General features: G+C 46.5%; 2 protein-coding genes and 1 long non-coding RNA gene across 9 annotated transcripts in view; 1 reads left to right on the forward strand and 2 right to left on the reverse strand.

The window, feature by feature from the left end:
- LOC121595652 overlaps positions 1–24,349 on the forward strand; it is a 61,410-nt gene that overhangs the window by 24,023 nt on the left and 13,038 nt on the right. For all 7 annotated transcript variants that reach the window (XM_041919780.1, XM_041919778.1, XM_041919779.1 and 4 more), the window contains exon 3: positions 5,597–6,383. In XM_041919780.1, coding sequence (XP_041775714.1) covers positions 5,597–6,383 — 787 coding nt within the window. The remainder of the gene's footprint in view (positions 1–5,596; positions 6,384–24,349) is intronic.
- LOC121595655 lies at positions 9,587–10,398 on the reverse strand. Its single transcript, XM_041919789.1, has one exon. It carries the CDS (start codon positions 10,347–10,349, stop codon positions 9,825–9,827), a length of 525 nt encoding a protein of 174 aa, XP_041775723.1. The 5' UTR covers positions 10,350–10,398; the 3' UTR covers positions 9,587–9,824.
- On the reverse strand, positions 20,933–23,020 carry LOC121595656. Its single transcript, XR_006005198.1, has 3 exons — positions 22,640–23,020; positions 22,384–22,565; positions 20,933–22,298 (listed from the first exon to the last, which is right to left on the reverse strand). It is a non-coding gene; the product is annotated as an uncharacterized LOC121595656 (long non-coding RNA).

The raw sequence follows: 24,349 nt of genomic DNA on the forward strand, positions 1-24,349 counted from the left end.
AGAACGATGGTTGACTCAACCGGAACGATGTTTTCTTAGCGGTGGGTCGGCGGTCATACACACGACGGTCATACACACGATGGATACACTCGTCACAATTAATTTCATCAATTTGCTCTTCCTACGTTGCACTGCGTCGGATGCCTTATGCAATATTTAGCTCGCGGCACACGTGTTTCGTTATGCAGACTTTTATAATCACGTTTCGTCGGAGTTAACGTCCGATACTTGCGACGCACGCGTTTTACGATAACTGTTTTTTTTTTTTTTCAACTGGCGCTAAACTGACGGTGTCATGTTGTGTTGCGAGAACGGATGCACCTTTCGAAGCTCGCGGCGTACACGTATTGGTCACCTTTTCACTAGTTCAGCATTTGCCTCATACGTTGGCAGTATCGAGTTCACTTTCGATTGCGTCACTTCACTAGCGGTAATGACCGCGTTCTATTCACTGTTGTGTCGTTGCACTTACAGTTATTTTGCACTCACTCACCGCCGAGGCGCTTCTCGGGTTTTGCTTCGTCGGCAACTGGTGCGTGGCCCTTCTTCCTGGGCTGGCTGTCGTATATCGGCTACGCCGGATCGTCGTCCGTCGCCGTTGTTTCACTATCACAACCCTGCTTGGGTTGCTGTGGGGTCTATTCACGCCTCTACGGGCTTGTTACTACTTCGGGTTTTTATTTCCCGATTTATTTGACTACTTGCCGAACCGTTGGTTGATGCGTCCTCTCTGGAGCCACCATATGTCGCGCACACGAAAGTGTCTTTCGGAGCAGCAGCTTAAGACAGGCACAGTACACGCCGACTTAAGCACAATAATGAACGCACCAACTGGTTCTTGGCAAGTAATCGATTCATTAGTTTATTCAATTGATTTTATACTCTAAAAATGCTGACCGTCGTCGATCAGCATATTTTTCTTAGTCTATTCTTCTTAGCCTATTTTCCATTTAATCGTTAAACCAGCGCGCATCGCTGGCGCGTTGCATAACGTAGCTAGTCAGCATTTATTGACCTAGCAACGCTTTGTTTTTTAAGCCTAAATTGTCGTCAGCGACACTATCAAAAAACATATGGATATGTCTAATAAAGAGAAATCATGCATTGCGATTTCGCGTACATACTGCAGATAATTGTTCTATAACATAGGTCCATTTTGCCCCATGTTCCCTTACCATCACTCCACTCCCAAAAAAAAAAAAACTTCATCCTCCCTTGTCGCAGGACTTTGTGCAGGGCCTCTTGGGGGAACGGGGAAGCTTATCTACTGCGGTTCCGGTTGTGATCCACTTTGCGCCGGTCGCGCTTTTATCGACACGCTCAATTCGGGTCGGTTGTTTAGCGATTTGTAATTTGATACTCGTCGATAGGCTGCTCAAATGTCGCCAAATTGACTGTACGATTCCCTTTTTTCCCATCAGACTAGATGGGGCACATAATGTGTATGGTGGTTCTAATTTTATATCTGCTGCCACACTAACCGAACCGACGAGGGAGCACAACCACTTTCCTAACTCTGTCTGTCTGGCTGGCAGCACAATCATTTGCATTTCTGTGCCCCAGTGGTGGGGAGCATTATGCGCTTGTTTGTTTGCAAAGGAAATATGTACGTTGATTTACTTGTGCGATCAAATCGATTCCCCACGGGGCTCTCTTCGTTTAAGTTTTATGCGCCCCTGTCTGACATATTTTCTGACGCTTTTGTCCATTAAAACAAATAAACTCTCTCCCCCCATAATTTGTCCAGTGTGCGGGAAAATAATAAAAACCCATGCGCCGTAAAACGATACACGATGGCGGGGAGAGGCGCGGCAGCAGTAGTAGCTGGGTCTCCACGCGCATTTGGTGCAAAACTGGACATTTTCCTTCACACACAATGGACAAAATGTGTCACAGCAGCAGCAGCAGCAGCAGCAGCAGCAACACGAGATGTGAGATTATACAATTTTTTGTTTTAATTTATTATGGTGCCGATTTTTATCTCTGCTCTATTATTTTTAATGCGTCGCTGTATTGTGTTTCGCGCTGGAGCCATGTGCGCATCATGTTTTACATCCTCGATGCAAATGAATTGGCGACGGTGGCAAATTTTTGCAAAGGCGGGCGTTAATTTTTATTAACTCACACACGACTGCTCCACCGCTCCGTTACTGTTGCAAAATGAGCGTTTTTTCTTCTTCTTTTTGTTGCAGGCTTTAGCAGCTCAATGCATTTGCTATTTTAATCCTCCTGTCTTACGGCTATATCCCAATCCGTCCGCCTCGCTATGCTAATTGTATGCCCCCCCCCCCCCCCCTGTCTGTGTCTCTCATAAACGCGTGGGATTCCTGCGCTCCATACAAAAAAAAGCGGCGTTAAAACCCTGCACCACCAGGCTTAAAAATATGTCCTCTTGCCCCACATGTCCCACGCAGACTCCTCTCCTCACCACCGAGATCGATCCATCATCCCGCTTCTCTCGCGGGACTCTTGTAAATCATCGCTTTTACCAATCTGCATCGTTAATCATAGCCGATGAGGACCAGGACCGGGGAAAACCAGGGGTGTGAAACGGGAATGGCATGTTTGGCATTTTCAACCTGGCTCGGTGTCCGAGTGCATGTGATGGATGTGCATTTCCCCGAAGCGCTGAGATCAAAGCGAATGCATGCTGCATGCAGGGGGGCGGACAGAGTTGAACGTTAATTAGGCCATTCCGGCCAGCGTAAATAGTAACAAACAGGACGAATAGTTTCAGAGTCGTGTCTGTCTGCATGTGTGGGGAGGGGGGGGGGGGGAGGAAAGCCCAGCCATTGGAAAATAGTCAGATGACACAAGTTTCGCTCAGTAATTAAAAGAGAGACAGGGAGTGGAACTGCATTAACGCAACGGTTTGCTGTTTCGCTGCAAGGTTCAATAAGTCCGTTTTTTATCAGCCAAGGGAGGCTTTGCGAACGCTGTGGGAATGTTAACACTCTTCTCACCACGGGTTTGGAATTTCGTTTTCCAACCGCACGGTGCACAAACATGGATTTTCACTCAGCTCACTCTACGGTGGTTTGCACCGAGGCGTGTGTCTCTGCTCTGCTGGGCGGGAGGGAGGGTTCCTGTTTGGACAGCGAAAACAGACCACTGGAACCCAAAACTACGCAAACCGTTCGGAACAGAAACGGAGCGCACATCTCTCAACCAGCAGAATTTTCCGTCCGTTTGCGGAATCGCCTTTTTGGGGGTGGGCCAGCGCACTAATGTTCCCTTGCACTCGCGCGGGTTTGTGTTTGTCTTGTTTGTTGTTTTCAGCGATTGGATGGTTCCGTTTGCCACACGCATTGATCCGTGTGTGATCGATTCCCCAGAGTTGCGCGAGTTGAGGAGCGCAAATGGGCCGTTTTTGTTGGCAGATTTACTACTGGATCGGTTGGGGGGTTTTTTTCGGAGAGTGCCTCGTTTCCGATGGAAAATGGAGCGCACACAAAACAAAGGTGATGCAACTGCTGTGGTAATGGTAGAAGGGATGTCGAGCTGTGGTAATGGTGTTGTTTGATAAAGCTCCTCGAGTCAGCGAGTTGCTTGTCTAAGGTTTCAAATCCTGGGGTTGGGGTACTTTTTGCACTTAAAATCAGCTAATTATAGCTTTTATTTAGAGTGATTTGATTAGTTTACATTGACACGATAAAGAACATGTATCTAATCATGAGGTTTTACCCAAATTTCTATCAAATTATCAAGAAAAAGGTTAAAAAAGCAAAATACGAATAAAAAGTTTTTTTTCTATGGGATCGTCCATAAAGAACGTAACGCTAAAAATAATATGTGTATTACACCTCCTCTATCTAATAAAACAAATTGTAAAGGCCGGGGTACATTGTCCGTACTCGCTACTGTAATTTTGATTTTCACTAACGCATCTGACGGCGGCTGAACGAAGTATTTTGTCAAACAATTTGGAGGCGCTTCAGAAAATATGTTTTTTTTGCTTGTTTTTTACTTAAATCGAACGAGGACGCGTTTTTGAAAAGGTTACATACACATGTTCTGCACGCATTGCATCTAGTTTTGCATCGAAAAACAATGAAAATAATACTTTATTTTGAGATCCGGCAAGACCATTCTCTCGATGACCAAAAAAAGCTTAAACCAGCCAGATGCGCTAGTGAAAATCGAAATTACACTAGCGAGTACGGAAAATGTCCACCGGCCTTAATGCGTGTGTCTCTTTCTCTCTTTCCCTTTCTCTATTTGTCTCATCCTGCAAGCGTTACGTAATTTATGGATTATTCTTCTTCTTCTTTGGCACAACGACCGCTGTCGGTCAAGGCCTGCCTGTACCCACTACTAGTGAAGTGAGCTTGGCTTTCAGTGAATTATTGTTACCATAGCATGATAGTCAGTCCTGCGTATGGGAGCACGGTCTATTCGGAGCTTGAACCCATGACGGGCTTGTTATTGAGATGTTCGAGTTGACGACTGTACCACCAGACCGGCATTATGGATTATTACTAAGGGGAAATTCCCAAACTCAAGAAATTGTGCGTCATTGAAAACCGAATTTTGAAAACATCAAATGATAAGCTTTCCATTACTGAACCACTTTAGAAAATAGGAATATGATTCTATTTCCTCCATTTAAACCCGTTGACAAAACCGTTTTATGGTCGTTTATCGCGTTTATCAACCATTAGCACCGTTTCTATATTCCTCTCCATAATTTCACCACAAATGCTTCATCCACCAAGAAAATTATTGCTTGCTTGTCATAAAAAAAGAAGCGTCCCCTTCGATCGCTTATCTTGAGCTTGGAATCTTTTCGGGCCAAGATTTTGACCCCGGTGCGCAGCATCTTCACACCAGCACAGTAGTAGATCAAGTGCAGCTGGTGATGATTCGAAAGCAAAAGCGAGCTGCGACAGCGGAATCAGATATAAATCAGACAACAAACAACAAACCAACTAAAAAAAGGGGAGAGAAATGCCCCGTAACGGAAGCGTAAGTGGTGTGCATCGGCGTCCACGGCCCTCAAACGCCAACGGCACACAGGCCAGCAACAGGAACTGTCGATTGTTGTTTGCATTCCAAAGCGCCAGACAATGTAAACCATTTCCAAATTCCGAGCCCCCGTCACTCTCTCTCTCTCTCTCTCGCGGCCCTCGTGGTGTCTGAAGAAGATGAGGAAATGTTTTTTCTTTATTCCATCCCTTTTTCACTCCGTTCGGGGGGGCATATGATCGTACAAATAATAAATGATCATTCACAAAACGAAAGAAACTGTTTAATGTAAACAGTAGTTGAAAGGAAAGAAGAGGCGCACTGTTGCAGCTGTTGTCTTGAGCAGAAGGGATGGCCCCTACTCTTGGGCCATGTTTGTGGCCTTCGAGTGCTGGGTGTTGTGGGATGTGGATCATTGCCCGAATGTGACTCGAAGTAATGGGAATGGGCACTTCGCTTCCGACACACGCTCCAAGACAAGCAAACACACGTGAAGGTGTAATTATAGCTGATTATCAATATGTGCTTTATCTCCATACATGGAGTGCCACGGTCCAGCATGATGAAATTTCTTTTGTGGTAAATTAATCATAATTCAACTCACTTTTGTCTTTCTTTCCTTCTTTCCCAGTGGAACCGGGCGTGATGATCGTCAGGTAGCAGCGATCAACAGGAAGCGATCAGCCTCATCCTTCCACTCAGTATCCTCCAACGCTCTACCAGACGCATCAGGATCAAGAAGCACCCATGCGGTGTCCTCACGCGATCGCACCTCAAAGCAGTCGTCCCAGAAATCCTCATCATCATCATCATCCATCAGTCCTGGCAGCAAGAACTACTTCGAGCAATTACTGAACAACTATAAAAACAGTTCACCTTACTACAAAGAGTTGCACCAGGCGTCGAAAACTCCACAAACGAAAGCACTGCCATCGAGCAGCAGACGCAATCAGCGCAGTTCCGCTGAGGTAACGAAATCGAAAGCCTCACAGCAGCATCAGCAGCAGCAACAGCAAGGCATCGACGGTGACCTCGACTATCTGTACGACGACGAGACGGAGGAGAGCGTGCAGAACGATGCACCGGTCTTTGGCGGCACAATGTCTACGAGTACGAGAGCTCCAGCAAGTACTACTACGACCAGCACCACCACGACGACGACGACCACACCGAGAGCAATCCTGTCGGCGAGCAGCGATTCCGACGAAGCGAGTGGCGGCGGCTCGAACGATGGCAGTGCAGCCGATCCCAGCTACAGCTCGTACTACCAGAAAGCGTACGCAATCCACTCGAACCCACGGCGCAACGGCAACAATCGGTACAATTCGCTTACAAGGACGGCAGCAGCCTCACCGACGGCGGTAAACCATCACAGCAAGCGCCCGCACTTCGATAGGATTGATCCAGCCAAGCAAGTGGTAAGTCACAGTAAAACGAACACCATGCAAAACACCCTAGTGAACACAACTATTCAACCTCCGTCCGTCCCTCGTAAAATGATTATTTCTCGGGGCTTTACGAGTAGTTGCCGGACAAGTAGTTTATGACTTTTCACGGTGGCAAACATTGGAGTGCATTCCAGCGCACCACCACCCTTTGGTCGCTTTAGTCGGTTGGTTGGTAACGGCGTAAACGCTGAACGGCGATAATAAATCCCCTTTTCGCGCGTCTTCTTTGAAGACCTTCTGTTTAGTAGGGCCATCCACAGCGCGATGATGGGATTTCCTCCCGAAGAGGCAATTAATAAAGCGCGGCTGGGACGCGCATAACATTTCGCTAAAATTGCTTCAAGCTGCTGTGCCGGCGCCAAATTTTCGCCACTCGCCGTCGTCTGGAACGGGGGGGGGGGCTTTTTTCGGGCCACTTTCACGCAACCACCACCACCAGACAGACAGTGCGATGGGGATTAGCTCATCGCCGGAAATATTAGCTCTCGTAGCGTAGCAGCAACACACTCCACCGATTCTGTCTAGTAGGCCACGAACGTTTGCTTTGACATTTGTCGTTTGTTTTGATAAATGGGTGGCAAGGAAAGCCCCTCCCCAAAACACAAAATTGTGTGCAAAAAGAAAGAAACACAAGTGCAACAAACTCACCCATTGATACACTTTCATCTACAAGGGATGTTTGTGTTTTCGTGGGGTTCAACTTTGTTTTAAAACTGTTGGGATGGGGCAGAAAATCAAAGCAGTGGAAAAGTGCTTTTTAATCTAAAAACTTTGTCCCAGATTGGGGTGTGTGTTTGTTTGCAGAAGTTCATGTGGCTTTTCAGAAAGTCAAAAAGCAATGTCCTGAGTGTGTGTGTGTGTGTTTGGTGGGAGTTCATGAGATAACGATGGTCAGCTCGGTATCAGGTTAGCTACTAACGAGAAGCATCCGATATTAATGCTGTTGGTTGTCGGAGTTTAGGAAACCTAATTAAAAAGAAATTCAATCAGCTAACAAACCACGCGCCGGTCCACTGTTAAGCTGGTACAGGGGAGAGCGGGGCTAAGTAGAGCATTTTTGTACAGAGATATTTTAAACATTGATTTGGAACATGATCGTTGCAAGTCTTACATTGAGATTTTTGAAGCCTAGAAATTGGAGTTACTCCAAAAATAATTGAGGAATTGATTTTAAGCAGTGTCCCTTCAGCCCCACGATACTCTAAAATTGGTGTTTATCCGGTCTGTTAAGCAATAGAGTCTTAATATGGCCCTACAAAGTGCAAGTGTTTTATTCTTCTTCGTGTATGTGAATTCCAAGATTTCGGGTGACATTCCGACCGAATGAAATGATATCCCACCCATACCCAAACTGACGTCAAACTGCACGACCGGCCATCGAGACCGAGATGGATCGGAGTCATATTTTTAGTTCAAGCTATTTTCCACCATGTTCGGGGGCGGCACAACCATCTGGAGGTAATAGAAATTTCAAGCCCCAAAATTCCCAATTTCCCTCCCTCCTCTCCCAGGAGTCTTAGGGCGGGATGTTTCGTAATTTCGCAACGGCGCGTGTACATTCCCCAACTGTCTTTCCAGCTGGAAAATCAAGCATTTATCCACGCTCCACACGCTTTGGCACACAGGCTGGCAAGTGTTGCTGCTGCTGCTACCAACCAACCAACCGAAAAACAGAACCCGTGCGAAAAGCATCCTGAAGCTCTAATTTGATTGTAAATTATGGATAACCGAAGAAGAAGACGAGGGCCCTTGCTGCCCTGAGCCGCATGTAAAATTTATCGACAACACACACACACACACACACACCTGGAGACGCTCCTTTTGCGCCCATCTGTTGCTTTCCTTCTTTGTTGCTGGAGTTACCCTGGTCGAAGTGTTGCCTTCTTTCTTATCGCATCTCCAGTAAGGTGCTCCAAAAGAGCCAAGGATGCCTTTCACGGACTTCATGGACACAACACACACCCCACTCCCCACACCCCACAAAAGGGGAAGAGATTCCTGCTCGGGGAGGGTAGTAGTTAGAAGGTATTTTATGGCGCGAGTACGCGCGCTATTTCCCATTTCCACATCGGTAGGTACTGTCCAGCGCTCCCGCAATACCTTTATTGTTGGGTCTGGTGAATTGGTGAATTTGTTGTACATTCTCTACACGCGTCCTGCCTGTGCACATTCCTTACAGGAGGGAGCAAGGAGTGAGGATATAAAGAAATCATTGCATGAAATAAAGATGAGACGCGTCGACTTCTTTCCAGAGAGTAACATGCTTCTCTGGTGCGGTATGTTATTGGTATCGTGGTGCCCTTTTCCTAAGTGTTCGTCCTTCCCTCCCTCTCTCTCTATTTCGATTCGGTTCACCTTTTCTGCAAATGATGCAGCAATGAGGTTTGCATGAACCCGAGCCCGAGCCTGCCTGGGGCAAGAAATTTTGACGTAATCTTACAAAACTGAAAACCCCACGGACAATACTTCCTCGATCCCGGGGAACTCCATACACACACATACTCTACTCTCACAGCCCGAGGTCAATGGAATTGGACGGTGCTACCCGGGGAGCGAGCACGTAAACAACGAAAACCATTCATGAAATATTTATTAAAAAGAAAATTGTATACCGTCTTTGGGTGTTTTTTCCTTCTTTTTGGTTGGGGGGTCAGGACCACAACACACAACGACTTCAACAACGATGGAGGTGGTACCGTACACCGACCATGGAGGTTTTATTTTCGTGGTGGAACGTTTCGTGATAAAAGCTAACCCATCCCGCAAAGCAAAGGATGGGGATGGGGGTTAGCTCTTCCACGTCGTCTTGAATGAAGTTGCCGAAGCCATTCATGCAGGCTCCGGTCTCTCGATCTCGATGTACCAGGCACAACACAATAAAAGCTCTGTTTTCTGGAACAGTGAAAACAGAATGAACCACAAACACAGTACGTGACCCTTCCATACCGTCTTCTTCTTGCCCAATCCCAACCTCAACGTGTGGAGCCGCACAGCGCTGGGATCATCATTTCGCAGGCCCGAAAACCTTTCGACCCCGACACAGAGAGTCGTGGCAGAGTCAATGTATTGTAATGCAAACGGGATGCGCTCCGTAGGGCAGGTTGAAACACACGCATGTACCCACACCTTGGTTAACCTTTTCTTTTCCTCGGGATGAAGAAGAGCAAACCTTGTGCGATTGCGACCATTCGGAAGTTTATTTTTATACATCCAGTGTGACGACTTCAACGTTTACTGTAACTGTACCCCCCTCCCCTTCGTAGACGCGTGACTTCCATGTTGATAGGCTCGGTGGACAAAGGGTCCGATGCAGGGGAAGATGGGTTTGTTCGGGTAGGAAATATACGAATTAAATTGTTGCGGTTGCGGATCACGAGATATTTGGGATTTTCCACTTTTCCAACTCTATTTTCAACCACTGCTGGGCTTTTCCTGCTTAACTTGATTTCTGCCTCTCTTGGGCATCCTGTGTGCGTTTGACCGTCGTCGTCGTCGCCGCTGCTTCATGGCCACCTGTTGTCCCATCCTCCTGCCAGGCATCGTGGGGCACACGGGACAGCGGCGACGTTTCAGCGGCGTGTAGAACGCAATCTTCACGTACGGTAGCTTCTGCTCGTCCGTCATGTGGCGCCACTGGGCGGCACCTTGGCGCACCACCTCCACCACCGGGAGGTGACAATTTTTGCGCCGAAAGTCGCGCAGAAAGTTCAGGTACGGGTTGCGGGTTTGCTTTCCCGGTTTGCAAACTCCAGCACCACTGCTGCTGCTGCCTCGTGCCGTTGACGCATCCGGTGGTGGTGCGTTCGTTTCCCGCTTCGTTTTATCTTGCCTGGATGCCATTGCTGGGGTGGTATGAGGTTTGAAATTTTGAAAACGTTCGAAATACAAAATTAAATCTTTCAGATGACTCAAGCAGCACGAAAGAATGCACGACATCTGCAGGGATGGGGCGATTGCTAAGGCGACTGGGATGTGATGTGTGAGTTTCTGTCCGTAGACAAATCTCCATAGCAACGCGTGTGTGAGCTTGTTTGGAGCATTCGGGAAAGAAGTCAAATTGTACCGGTGAACGGGTTGAACAGCCATTTAAAATGTATACCCGACTTCAATAATGCAAGAAATTGAGATTGAATTCCAAAAAGCACGAAATGCTGTACATCTTTGATGTTGCCTGCTCGGAGACCATTGGAATAAATCTAATCTAATCTTGAGGACCGTTTTCGATGATGAAGATGCCGACGACGCAGAATTCGATTAGAATAGGACCATGAGTAGAGTTCCTTCCCGGTAGTCATGCGTGAGTTTCGATGCAAAATAAATTTAAATAATTAATTTCATACACCGTTGGTCGATAGGTAATGACGAATGAAGGCTGCCCGCCGTTATCGCGGGAAGCCCCGAAGCCCAGGTTACCCACCAAGATAGATCAAATCATCCGTAAAGAATGTCAACCGGTGCGCAGGCACACGATCTCCGCCACTCCATTACTCATCGCCGTTGGGTCGATGTAGTAAGCGCTTTACGAGAGTTATGAGCCGACCGACCGTATAACCGTCCGTTCGCTCGTCCGTCAATGGATTGTGGCCGATTAGTAATTTATGGTTCATCACCATTTCATCCGTTACCGGTGTGGAGTTGAGGGATGGATGGATGGATGGCACTCTTCGGCAGGCAACTCGTTTGTGGTGCTGCAGGGTGGTAAAAACGGGTCTATCTGAGAGGCAATAGTGAGCGCGCAATTCGCGCAAACACACACGCTAGACACAGCAAACAGTCCATTTGTCATGTGCGATGGTCCGATACGCGGGAAAGGATGTTAGAGTAGTTCGAGAGAAAAGCCATCCATTCTAAAGCCAAGGTTTTTGTGTTGCGTTTGCCAGGGAATGGCAAGTTGGTTGTGGTCTGGAGTTTATATTGGAAGCGTTGGCTCCAAATTTAAAGACAATTATGCATGAAACTATCGTGCGGAGCATCCATAAATAACGTAACACTAAAAATTATAATTATTGATGGCTTAATCAGAACACTTTGATTTAAAATTTGAAATTTGAGCTTAATGGTAATTTATTTCTTTATCGAATTTGAAGGATATTCAACATCCAAATCGATCATTGTTAATACATTTTAAAGACAAATCATTTGGATCTAAACAACATTTTTCCTCGGTTTAATGGGTCTGTCAACCCCTGCCCAAGACGACGGGCAGTCTGTTTTGCATACATGACACACAGATGGGTTGGCTGGAAAGCCCAAGCACCACCATAACACCCCGGTCATACTCTAGCTCGGTCGCCTAGAGTTCGAGCTCTTCCATCTTTCCAAACCGTGCAGTTGCAAAAGAAGCTTCATAAATAAATTATGCGAAACACGCCACACCAGGGCCGGCAAGACCGAGGCGCGCACCGGCATGGCCAACATGGCGCATGTGAGTCACTTTTATCGCATCAACCTCGGGTGAGCCTCTGATGCCTGATGCCTGGTGATGATGGTGAATTGCATGGCTTGGCATGGCTGAGTAATTGCTGCTTTGCCAGATTCCTCCACACTAGAGCCCATCGGATCCAAACGACACACACATTTAATCCGCTCACTATTAGCATACCACCACCAACACCACCAACACCACGTAAATAACGTATTAAATTCAATTATACCACCTCGTTTGAGCGTAGTTCCTGTGCCTGTGGGTCTCTCTAGTTGGTTGAAAATATTAAGACCATTTGAAACAAGAAAAAAGAACGGAACATGGATAAAAAGGGAGCAAACCAGAGCCACAACAGGCACACACACACGGCCATCACAACACATTAGAGGAAGTTGGCCGGCAGTCCCGTCCATTCTAATCCCGGGGCGTTTCGCTAATGATGCAGAACGGGCAGCAGGAGGAGGACACGGCCCGAATCCCGGGGTTTGTCGCTTAATGCATCATGCATGAGTGCTGCGCTCGCCACGCAGAGACACCCTGTCGCGTGTTCTTGCGCGGTCTGCACATTATTATGCTGCTGCTGCCGGTGCTGCTGGTGCTGCTTTTGGCCAACTGGCCAACCGGTTCTCGTTCGGTCCGATGCGCACCTCCTAAGCATCATTTTTCTTCCTTTCACCCCTTTGCGTTCACGCTGATTAGCGTGGGGAGAGGGAGGAGGACGCCTTTCCATCCAGTGCGAAAGATATTAATTATGATGACAATAATGCTGTCCCCGTGAGGCTGTGAGGCGGGGGAAGCTTCTGCTCGTTGCAGATGTGACACACGCAGCAGGGGAGTTGGAATTTCGAGCTTTGGAAGTCATTTTGCAACATACTAGCCTTCTGTGTGGAGCTTTGAAGAGGACCGGGAGGCTCACACAGCAGGGGGGAGTGTTTTTATTTTTATTCAGCTTTATGTTTAGCATTTGAAATGTTCCTTAATTCGCTTTGACACACACACACACAGAGAAGAGCCTCTTTCAATTCAAATTCCGGGAACGTTTATTTCCTTCGTGTCTTGCAAGGAATTTTGCTTCATTGACACTTTTCTTTACATAATCGATGCCGTTTGTTGGGTGCAACATTCTCCACCGACACCCATCCCAGTACAGTTCATTGTTTTATGGCAAAGGGCGCCCACACACACACACAGGTCGTCGGGCACGGTTCAAATACCTCGCCGACAGGGGAAAACATACGCGAAAACCGCCCGCTTCGCTTCCTAAGCTTTCTCGAAGGTTTACCTCGGCGGTGATTCTGTGAACTGCTTTCCATGCCAACAAAGTTCATGCGTAGGAAGGAGCTTCTCGAGCAGCACAAGACGGCCATATATTCCAGACAGAAACAGAATGGTTTGAAGAAGAAAAAACCCAACTCCCAGGGAGTGGAAATCATTAAAAGTCACTCGAAGTGCGACAAAGCCGATTGTAATAAAAGATAAAACATCTATATAGACAGCCCGTATTAATGAGCTGCCATTGCCTTCCACTCGCATGTGGTACGGCCATAATGGCAACAACAAGTCGCGTACCAGAGAGAGAGAGAGGTAGAGAGAGGGGAACGACGCTCTTCCGCGAGCGATGAAGCAAATAGTAATGCATTTTTAATTGAAATCTTTATTGACACCCGATGTGCGCTTCAGCAGCTGGTGAAGAAGGGAGAAGCAGAGAAGCGGTTTGTGGGACCATTCCCTGCGTGAAAGTCACACACAATGGTTTACAATATCCTGTCTTAGAATTTGGAAACAAAGAATTGTACAAAAAATGTTATAAATAATAAATAAATCATTTGTTCAGCGTTTTACAATCTTATCACTCGTTCGTGATTAATGTTGTTAGTGAAAGGCTTGCTCACGAACAACCACAGGCATTCAATATTGTCAGTTAAGGTCGTATTATATACTCAACCCATAAATAAACGTTTTCATTTTTAGGTTTAAGAAGAAACATGAAGATTTTCAATACATTTCTTCTCCAAAATATAGCTAATGTTTTAGCCAAATGGTGTACGAAACGATTGTTTGAAATAGTTCAAGTAATAAATTCACAATCTTCAAACTATTAAGCACTTCATCAAACGCTTTCATTCTACGTTCAGACGTTAGCCGTTTCAAGAATTACTTAAAGTTGCTCTAGAAATACTCAAAAATAATCATTGAAAAAATGCAGATTTTTGCTTCGAAAATCAAGCAAAATAGAGGTCCTTTAAGTGGAATTGACGCTAATAACTTTGAACACTGATGCTTTCTACTCCCAAATAATTAGAAAAAAATATATATAAAACTGATCAGCAGACTTAAAAGCACCAACAGCAAGTGTGGAACGATAACAGAAAAATGAACGGTTTCTAAAAAAATAACCGTGAAAATTGGCTCAAAAACCAACTCAAGCTTTTTGGGGAGTCCACAGAACACCGTGCTTCCTTATCTATCCTCTATCAATTGCAGATGTAACGTTCGCTCCACGCCGTGCTCACACAAAGCACTACACACAAAGGAAAATTAAGCGATGAAATACCTTCCCGTCGTACACACAAGAGTTAAAAAGCTTGAGCTTCCTTGGGGCGCGTTGGTGCGTCGGTGGTCGGCGCAAGAAAGCAAAGCGCAAGGCGGCCACTGTTGTTGTTTCGCCACCATAGCAACACCACTGCAGCCACCGCGCTCTTGATCAACCGATTTAGCAAAAACACACACTCACAAGCACACACACTCTAATGCCTACTTGGTCGTGTCGGTGGTGGCAGGTCGTTTCAATTGATTGATTTTGATTTTCGCTAACGAAGTGGTACCACAGCAGCAGCCATCCGGCAGGAGGTGACGATTGGAAGTTGATGAGGAATTAGAGTTGAACTCTTATGCGACAGAAGAAGGGAGTAAGTTTTGGGGAGAGGGGGGGGGGGGGGAGGGGGGTTTATGGGGGTGAACAACACCTTCTCCGATTCGCATCGCGCACCCTCAAAATCCAATCGAGTGTCGAGTTGTTTGCGTATGCTGATGAGAGACTGTGGCGCTGGGCGCGCGGCGCCTACAAGCCTACATGATTCGCGCGAGCAAAGGAACGGGGGTTTTCGATACAAAAAACCGGGGGCTTACGGTGGGGTGGGAAGGCGATGGTGGGTGGGTTTTTCACGCCTGATTAATTGCGAATAAGTGAAGCAACCAGTCATCCGGCTTTCAACCACCATTCCTTTCCCTTGCAGAAAAGCAACAAGCAATATGCTGCCATTTTCCAATAGGAAATGCTCCCCATTAAATTTCCCGTGCTCTTTTCCACGAAACCACGTAGGAGGAGAAGGCGGCACCACCACTGCCAGGGCACAAAATAAACAATTTTGGAGCGGTGAAGACGCTGGCTGAGAGACAAACTTGTTGAGCACCAGAAGCAACTGGCAATAACTTTCCAACCGATACTGTTTGGCCAACAACGACAACGACAACAACGAAGAGGACGACGACGACGAATGACAAACTGTTTGTTTACGGCGCACGCGAACGCTGTTTTTAATGCGTTTTTTTTTTTTTTTGTTTGACTGGGGGACGTTAGGCGCACAATCAAACAAAACCAGTCGCTCCCACCAACCGAACAAATCGTTGTGTTATCGTACGCGGTCGTTGAAATTATTATGATCACCGGTAGGATATTTTCCTTGTGCAAGTTGCAGGTTATTTACGGCGCTCTTAGTTATTGGAATTTGGCTCCCACCGAACGCACCCGCGAAGAGGCGTGAAGTGCGTGAAAAATGACGTTCCCAAGAACACCCTCCACCCACCGAAGGCAGCCGAAATCGGTGACCCACTGTGTATGTGTGGGTGGCACAATTCTTTGAAATCATGGGATGCGATCCTTCTTCCGTTGCCACGTGGGAAGCAGGCTGATGAGATGAATTGTTCTGATGGGTTGTTTTACCATTTATTCCCTTATGCTTATGCTTTGTGAACACACACAATTTGGCTTTGATGTTACGAAAAAAAAGAAGTAAGATTTTATTGATGCGCCACGCGACTGATTGTGACACGAGGGGCGGTCTTCCTGGGTCCAGGATGAACCTACACGAATGAATGTAACCGATTGGCAAGAAGGGAGCGCGAGACAACGCTTTGAAAGTGATTTGCCCTGCGAACGCTTATGCTAAGACAATAATAATCATCGCTAATGGGGTTAAAACTGTACCCGGGGAGGTGGGAGATTATGAAGATGGATTGTCACCCGTCATTCTATCGGCTGTGGATTGTTTGTTCTGTGAGGCATTTGCGGGGACGATTCGGTCATGTGAATGGCAATTATTATTCACAACACCTTCGCACCAACAACAGCAGCATTTTTGTTGTGTAATTGATGGAGTAGGAAAGGCAATGTAATAAACGCAATCGCAATCATACTTTGTTGATCGAACGCGATAGTGATGGATGCATTAAAAATAGCTTCATCAATTAGAGATTGTATTTCATTCTAAGGTGTTGATTCACCGTCAACCGCCCGTAGAAGCGAGCTCTTTGGCAAATTTATTGATAAAACGATCGCCAGGGGTTTAATAAGATGCTGGTTTACTATGCTCTGAGCGTGATGATCATATCAATTAGTAGTTGAGAATTATTTACATCGTAAAAGTCACGTTATTTTAGGGATGCTAGACATTACATTAATAAAAGAATTGATGTGGTAATGGTTAACAATTATTGAGCTCAGCGACCAATGTGATCCTAATCACAGTATATGGGATGTTAAATATAGAAAAGATTCAAATTTATTTACCTTAATATCTATCATTTTCAACGAATAAGTCTGTAATTTCCAGTGATATCGTTGAATTTAACAATTCTGGGTTTTTGTAGCTCTATGCCGGATCTCTCCAAGAACAGCCTGGTGATATCGCATGCATTCCGGACCTCCTAGAACGAAAAATAAATAAAAACAAAATAAAAAAAGAATAAAACAAAAAGCCCTTATGCCCCCATTTGCCCTTATGCCACGCTAGCTGCAACACCCAACGGTGAGAATTAGTTTTCCCTTCACGTTCCCCCTGGAGCGGTGGGACCACAGAGCCAGACCAGGGACAGCAAGAGATTTGTAAAATATTCATTGCAAACAACACCGACACCACCCGCCGAACGAATGGTTTATTGCAAACCCATAAAAGGATGTCACAACAGCCCCACAGGGTGAGAAGGGGACGATAGGTCGCAAAAAGATTGACCGCCCTCCTCCTCGCTGCCGGGAGCTCTCTAGGTGTTTGAAATATGGGCGCCCAGTTTTTGCGCCAGCTTTGTGTAGGGGCGCTGAAGCCTCACCGTGCTGTCTGGAGGTCATCACTGTCAGCGTGTGTTTCTGGGTGCGATAAATTATCCTACCCTCTGACACACTCAAATGCTGGAAAAGGGGAGCGGGGGGGGGGGCACAACACACGCCAGCATTGGACAGGAATCGCAATGCCAAGCTGCTACCGCCGCTGCTGCATGTTCGTGACGCGCGCCGAGTTCCGTGACTGTTCCCTGCTGACTTTCCTTCGTCGATTCCCGTTCTGTAGTAACGTATGGTAGCGATTTTGTCGCAATCCGTGCAATTCCTAATCATGAATGCAAAAAGCGGTGTCCACGTAGAAATATGAGCCAACGGGTCTCAGTTCGACACCGGGGAGAATGCGCTTACGGCTAGGCTAGAAGCGCTAGTTCGTACCATTCATATTTTACGCGATTTCACACTTTCCGGGACTCCGGGAGAGAGAATGGAGGGAGCGCATAAACGAACATGTGTTTGGAATAAATTGTGAGGGTGCTGTCATGCACGCGCGCTATCCTTCTTCCTCACTGACCGATATATTGGACTATGCATACACTGCTACCACACACCTCTGCTGCCACAGATTTTGGGATTAAGTCAACCAGATGGAAAATCAGAATGCCGTCGATCATACTCGGCGGCGTTGGCGAGTGGGAGCGGTTTTGAATTGTTACCGACCGCAAAACCCAAACGGCAGAAGATAAAGATCTTTTTCTCCTCCGTGGACAACGTGATCTAGTTCTTTTTTTCTGGTGCTGGTTTAGCTGGTATAAGCGCATGTTTGGTGATCGTCTATAGTTGTCGTACACACGACTACATGACTCACATTCCAGGGCCTGACAGGGACACACGAAGTTCATGAACGACGGATTATGCGCCGGAGGTCGTCAGTCCATGCTGAGGGGAATAGAATCGGGGCGCGCCATGAGAACAAGCCTCGATCGTTGGTACAAGATATGTCTCTATTTATCTTTCTAATATGATCGGAGTAAAGGCACAAAGTATTGTTTAGGAATAGAGTCTTTACAACCTGTCGTAATAACCAGGTAGCGTAAGGCACCTCCAACACAGGTGGTAGGCTTGCAGAATTACTGCTTTTTTGAAGAACTTAAACGAATCAGTTAATTCTTCTAAAAGAACTGAGCGAGAACGACAGTTTTTTTTTTGCTCTTCTTTACAGTATTTGAAGAGGTCTTGAACTACATTAGCCTTTATTACACATCGACAGTTCATCGTTCGTTCATTCGTTCTATTAGTTCGTCCAACTACTTGTAGATGAAAACGATGAACTCTACTAAACAATTTGGGGAATATTGTTCATTTATCCACTCAAACTAAACCCGAACTGTCCAACTCACGTCAATTCTTCCCTTATCTAATCAGGTTCATTCGAAGTGGTTTGATTATCAAATCGACATTCCTCTCAACAGCAACCTTCTGTTTAAAGTCAATGAATCATGAGCCACTTAAAACGTCGTTAAATCCAGAGAGCAACCGTGCAGTGTTGCATCATCGATAGAATCGGTTCCGCCTCTTCGCACTGGTGGTGGTGGCACGTGCTTCCTTGCAACCGTTCGCTATTACCCTTTATTCTAGCCTGGTTAAGTGCATCGGTGAAGTGTTAATTTGGTTGCCGTCCCCTTAGCCGTCCCGACACAACCAATAAAAGCCATTGATAAACCGTTTAACAACACCGTGCGCTTCACACCCTTCTCCCCACGAGGCGCGATCGCGACAAGGTGTACAATTAGTGGATCCTCTGATTTGCGACCGAACCGGGTACGGAATGAGCTACACGATTTAAGCGAGTTGATCCAATGATCGGATGATTAGTATGGCTTACACACACCGTACGATCACCGCAGTGAGGCGATGATCGATCGATCGAAGCAATCAACAAGCCCTACTTCTGCACCGTCATGACGCCATCCACAGCTGATTCATAATTTACCCGCGTGTGAACAGAATCAATAAACGACTAAACTACTACTTTGTCACGGAGCAACAGGGGCGCGAAATTAGTGATTCGACTTTACCCTTTTCATCTGCGTCTGCGTCGTTCGGAAAAGGAAAGAACCCACCTACCGCAGAGGGTATAATTACTGTGGAATGCCCGCGCAGTAGCAAATATGATAATGAAGTACTAACAATATACTCAGATCTTCCGTTGTCGGAAACTCGATGTTGGAGATTGATTCGAATCGGTTTGGTATCGAAGTGACCATCGCAACGGTAGGCAAGGTGGCAGATTGTTGCTGACAAGACACTGTTGTTTACGCGGCGATGCTGCGTCGCCGTAGCGCTGTTCTAAGATAAGAGCAGCGAGCATAGAAGCGGGGCAGAGATTGAGTTGACCTTGTTGAGTTTTTGAGGGTCGTACGCGTGTGTCGCTTCTCTGTGTGTGTGTGTGTAGAACAACAAACCGCTATTGTCCCTTTTGACTAATAAACAGTAAATAAACGGATTATATTTGGACTTATTCTCGGTATTCGACCGCTTATAAATGACTCCAAAATTAGAGACCTTCGTTCGATTGTTCTGATAAGCAGCAGGAAGTGCCGAAATACCTTTCGTACGATGAACTGGAAAATAAAGATAATATATTGTGCAATTATTAATAATTGTTTATATTCGTTATCAAGATACAGTACTACAGAGAAACCACACAAAAAACAGGTAGTTAGAAAAGACATTCTTACCAATTTTGTTATTATAAAACTCCCCTCCAAAACTGCATCCGAGAGCGGTTTATCGATCGTAAAATATAATCGCCGTAAAGCTGCTTCGGCTGCTGCAGCGCACGACGCTACACACAACACACACACACACACCGCTAAAGACGGCAAAATATTTTTATGTTCCGCGAAGGCAAAAAGGGATTATATCGCATTCGTTTGCTGCCGGGGTTGTGCGCGATCGTAATAATCGTAAACTTTAGGCTTCCAAACAGCGTGCTAAAACACAGTCGGACAGTTGGATTAATGGTAGGGAAATAAAAGGAACAAAAAATGTATGAACAGTGATGTGTTCATTCAGCTCATATCATGGCTTCATTCAGTGTGACTGAAGTTGCCTCGAAATGGGTTTGGCTAGGGATCATAATAATCTTTCTAAATGTGCAACAAAGAAAAACAAATGCATAAAAGAATATGATGCATTTGCATTTCCATTTTCAGCAAGCACAAGCGTCCCTAAACTGCCGGTTGTTTGCACTCTCTTTGATCTCCGCTAATTGAATCGCGCTGAGAGAACAGAACACTTTCTTTCACTTTCCTTTTCAATGCGAGCGAACCACATAATAATAATAATAATTGAAACCAATCTGCAAACACATTCCCACATTGCTTTAAAGTGTTGTTCCGGCAGCAGCAAACCCGGACTGCCGCACTGCCTTTGTCGGTGAGCCAAACACGCCGGCTTTAATGCGACTTGGCACAACAACACAACATATATAAGCCAACAAAAACACGTTTTGGTTCCTAGCTCTCGGGAAGCTTAAAATTGAACCCAAGATTTGAATTCAAGGTGTGTCGAACAAGCAAATCACAACAGCTTTTCTTTCCCCGTTTTCCAAAAAAGAAATACGTTTGTCACACTGCGGACAACATTGCAGAGAGAAAGAGAATGGGAGACAGGGAAAAAAAGGGAAAACCGTACTCCACCGCTTTGTTGTACACGCTTAATCCCTTTACCCCGAAATCAAGCAACCATGCGGCAAACAGGAACATGCATGCGACAGGTCCGTATGCTATGGCCCAGATTTTGGTCCCGTTTCCCTACTAATCGATCAATAGCTTCGGTGTGAAGAGAGGGGGGAAATGAGAGGCTTGTGGGCGCAAAACATCCCTCCCCCTCTCCTCTCTAGTATGTTTTGACAGACGTCCTCCTCAATGCGGGTGAACCGTGCCGTAGCCGTGCCGCAGTGTGCATGCACATAAGTATGCAAATTGGATAATTCATAATAAACACTATGACTAGAGGAACGATTTTCACGGCTCGACGCCTTGTGCGCGCGCGTGGTGTGGTCCCGGCCCAACCGTTCCGCCGCAGAAATTGAGTGGGTGGCGTTATGCTTCATTGCCATTCACCGTCGATGGCCGGGACACTAGACACAACACGCTTCGTGCCGTGAATTACAGATCACAGAGCGTGTGTGAGCGCGCGCGCGCGCGCACGGAAGTGTTTATTGCTTGTACGCGATCGTACAAACGTAGCAACGAAACCAGCGAACTGCGAAGATATCCCTTTGGGTCAAGAATGAGTTAGTGAGTGTGTGTCTGTTTTTTTTTTTTATTCGGTATGAATAAAAAGATCTCACACCAAAAACGAAATCTCCCTCCCGCGGGGTTTGATATGCGCCAGCAACTGAGCGCGATCCGCGTTGGGAACGATGATCGTGCGATCGAAACAGCGCGGGATGTTCAACAGCTGTGCGCGCGTGGCCGGCCCAAAAGCTGTGCACCCGTATCGCCGGAAAGCAATTAATCATCCCGGTTTTAGTTAGTTCTCCACCGTGTGAATAATGAACGAATGGCGGCGGCGGCAGCTTGTTGGATTAGATCAGCAAAATGGAACCTCTCCATCTCTCTCTCTGGGTATCATTTCATCCTTGCGCTGTGCGGTACGAGCATTCCCGATGGTGTTGGATGATGCAATCAAGTTCTTCGCTTGGAGTTACGCAAGTGTCACCCTTCCCGGTGCTGCCGGCGAAAGGGGTCTAAACGAGATGATGAAAAATTACCCATCAATACATCAATCATTGGGGCCATTTGTGAACATTTCTCACAAAACGCCATTTGTGCAGGCAGCCTGTGCGAACCAATTAAGTAATGAAGGTGCTATCACCGGTGCGTGTTCGAATGGGGTGTTCCTCTACTGCAACCGGGCTCTCGTTAAGTTAACAGCCCCTTAAAAGAAAAGCGAAATTGCTTAGCCACCCAATCGGGACCAAGTAGGGCGCTGATGAAGCTGTCGACTGCTCCCCATGCTTCATGTTGGACGGAATAAATCTCGCCAGCTGCTTAGGGATGTACGGCAAACATCTCCACTCACACACAAACACCCATTTCGCAACCCAAATAAAGTCATATTCGCTTCTACGGAGGGGGACGAACAGCATCTCGTTTGCAATGTTGCTTGTTGCGGCCTGAAACGAGAGACACACACAGTTAAATAATTTACCATTTATCATTACCATGTTGCTAGTTGCTGGTGGCATTTGAAGCGCGTACCTTCTCTGTGTGTCTCTGTGTGTTTTTTTGACTAGAAGAAAAAAGCTTCTTTAAGGGACACTCTTCTAGTGCACACCGAGCAAAGCTTACAAAGCGCGGAAAGCTACCGCACTCCATTCCTGGTTTATTCATAACTGCCGACGGGGTGACATTTGTCGCTTTGGAAGATGGCTGACCCTGACCTAGAATGGTGCGTGGTTAAAGGGAGGTGTTTTAGTGCTTTTGTATGTGCTGTCTTTTGAAGAGTAATACTTACTTATGAATGATGTTCTTTATTCCCCCGTTGGAAGCCAAACTCAACTGCTTGTGCTGTTGCTGAGCGAGCTTGAAGCTTTTACTGCCGAACTCAGAAATGCGTCGTTTTGGTCGTCGCAAACACAAACTGTAAAATCTGTAAGCCGCTCGAAATCATGCGGAACTGTTTAGCATATTTATCGATTGATTGAACTTCGAAGAAGTAGTAGCTAGGAAAAGGGTTTGAGGGCACCTTATTACATCCCGCGTTGACATGCCCGTCTTGTCAAGCGAATAGAGAAACCTGCCACCGGATGACCGCGTAGACATGACAACTAGCGCACTAAGATGAAAGAGACGAAACACAGACTGGGTTCCACCTTCTCCTCCAGCCAATGGCTACTTTGTTGATGGCGCTACTGTCGCGGAGGGTTGATGAAGTCCCGCAGTTAACCTGTTGACAGATAAGACGACAAGGAGAGAGAGAGGGAGAGAGTATGACAGTAATTATCTACCCGGGAAGAGTCTATTACTGTAGACATTGCGTGGTATGTCGCACAAGACATGGTGGTCCATTCCGACGAGGTACGCATTACACAGCCGAGAAGTCAGACGGAAACCAGGCTCGTTCGTTACGACCGTTCAACCGGCATTCCTTCATCGTACATGACGGCAAATTGGAATGTTTTAGATTTTCCCACAAACCTCCGGCCACCGTTTTGCCACCGTCTCGTTCTTAGGTCGGTTAAATAGCCTTGCACTTGACATCATCATTGTGATGTTGCGACAGGGTGCCCTATGGCTCTATTTTTTGTTTGGCTGCGCCACCCACAAAAAAGCCGCGTGCTTCATTGAGCATGAAAGAGCCGCCTCGAGCGAGCAGAATCGATGGCAACCGAGACACACCGACGTGAACCCGCCGACTTTTGACCCCTCCCCCTCCCCCTCGAAAAAAACCTCAACTACATGCCGCTTCTCGGCAAACATCATCATCATCAAACGTCCTTTTTTGTTTTGTCCTTTTTTCCCGGAGTGGTTTAACAACTCTACAATCGCGGGGGTCGAGCGCCAATGGTACATCACAGACGACATATTTCGCGCATATACATATTTTCCAACCCAGACACCCAGAGCGGATGTTGATGCTCCGAACGGCGCTCATCCCTAGGCGAGCGAGAGGTTATATATTTTGTCGTGCGCGATTTTTTGCTCCCTGCTTGTTTCTAATATTTGCATTTTCCGACACGTTCCTCCGTCCTGCCGGGCTAGGACGATGGATTGGATGGATGGAATTTTGCCAAACCGTTTTTGCCTCTCGCTCCCAAAACCACCAGGGGTCGGTGGAAAACACGGACGGCACACTATTCGCTTCCTGTGTGACAGGTGTCGGAGCGAACGAGACAACCTGGTGGTGGTGCTGGTGGTTGATGTCGCTGAAAATAGAGAAAACAGTTCAGCAATGAATTTCGTTTCGCACGGTTTATGTATATGCTTTTACGGGTGGCGATGGGGATCACCGGTACCATATCATCCTCGCAAGGTGAATTGTTATGAACCGTGGCTCCCGACTGCACTGAGCGCAACGAACGCATATCCCCAAACGACTCGTTGTGAGAGTGGAATTTTTGTGTGCGATCAAACGACAACGGGAGGACACAATTTCATTTCACCTTTTTTATTTCCCTTTTAGACTGATACACGTTTTATGAAGCTTCGCAACAGCTGATCGTCG

Source organism: Anopheles merus, chromosome 3R, assembly GCF_017562075.2.
Source record: "Anopheles merus strain MAF chromosome 3R, AmerM5.1, whole genome shotgun sequence".
NCBI lineage: Eukaryota > Metazoa > Arthropoda > Insecta > Diptera > Culicidae > Anopheles > Anopheles merus.

What these genes read in the sequence shown, in the direction of transcription:
- LOC121595655 (XM_041919789.1), bottom strand. Translation starts at nt 10,349, where the DNA reads ATGTCGTGCATTCTTTCGTGCTGCTTGAGTCATCTGAAAGATTTAATT.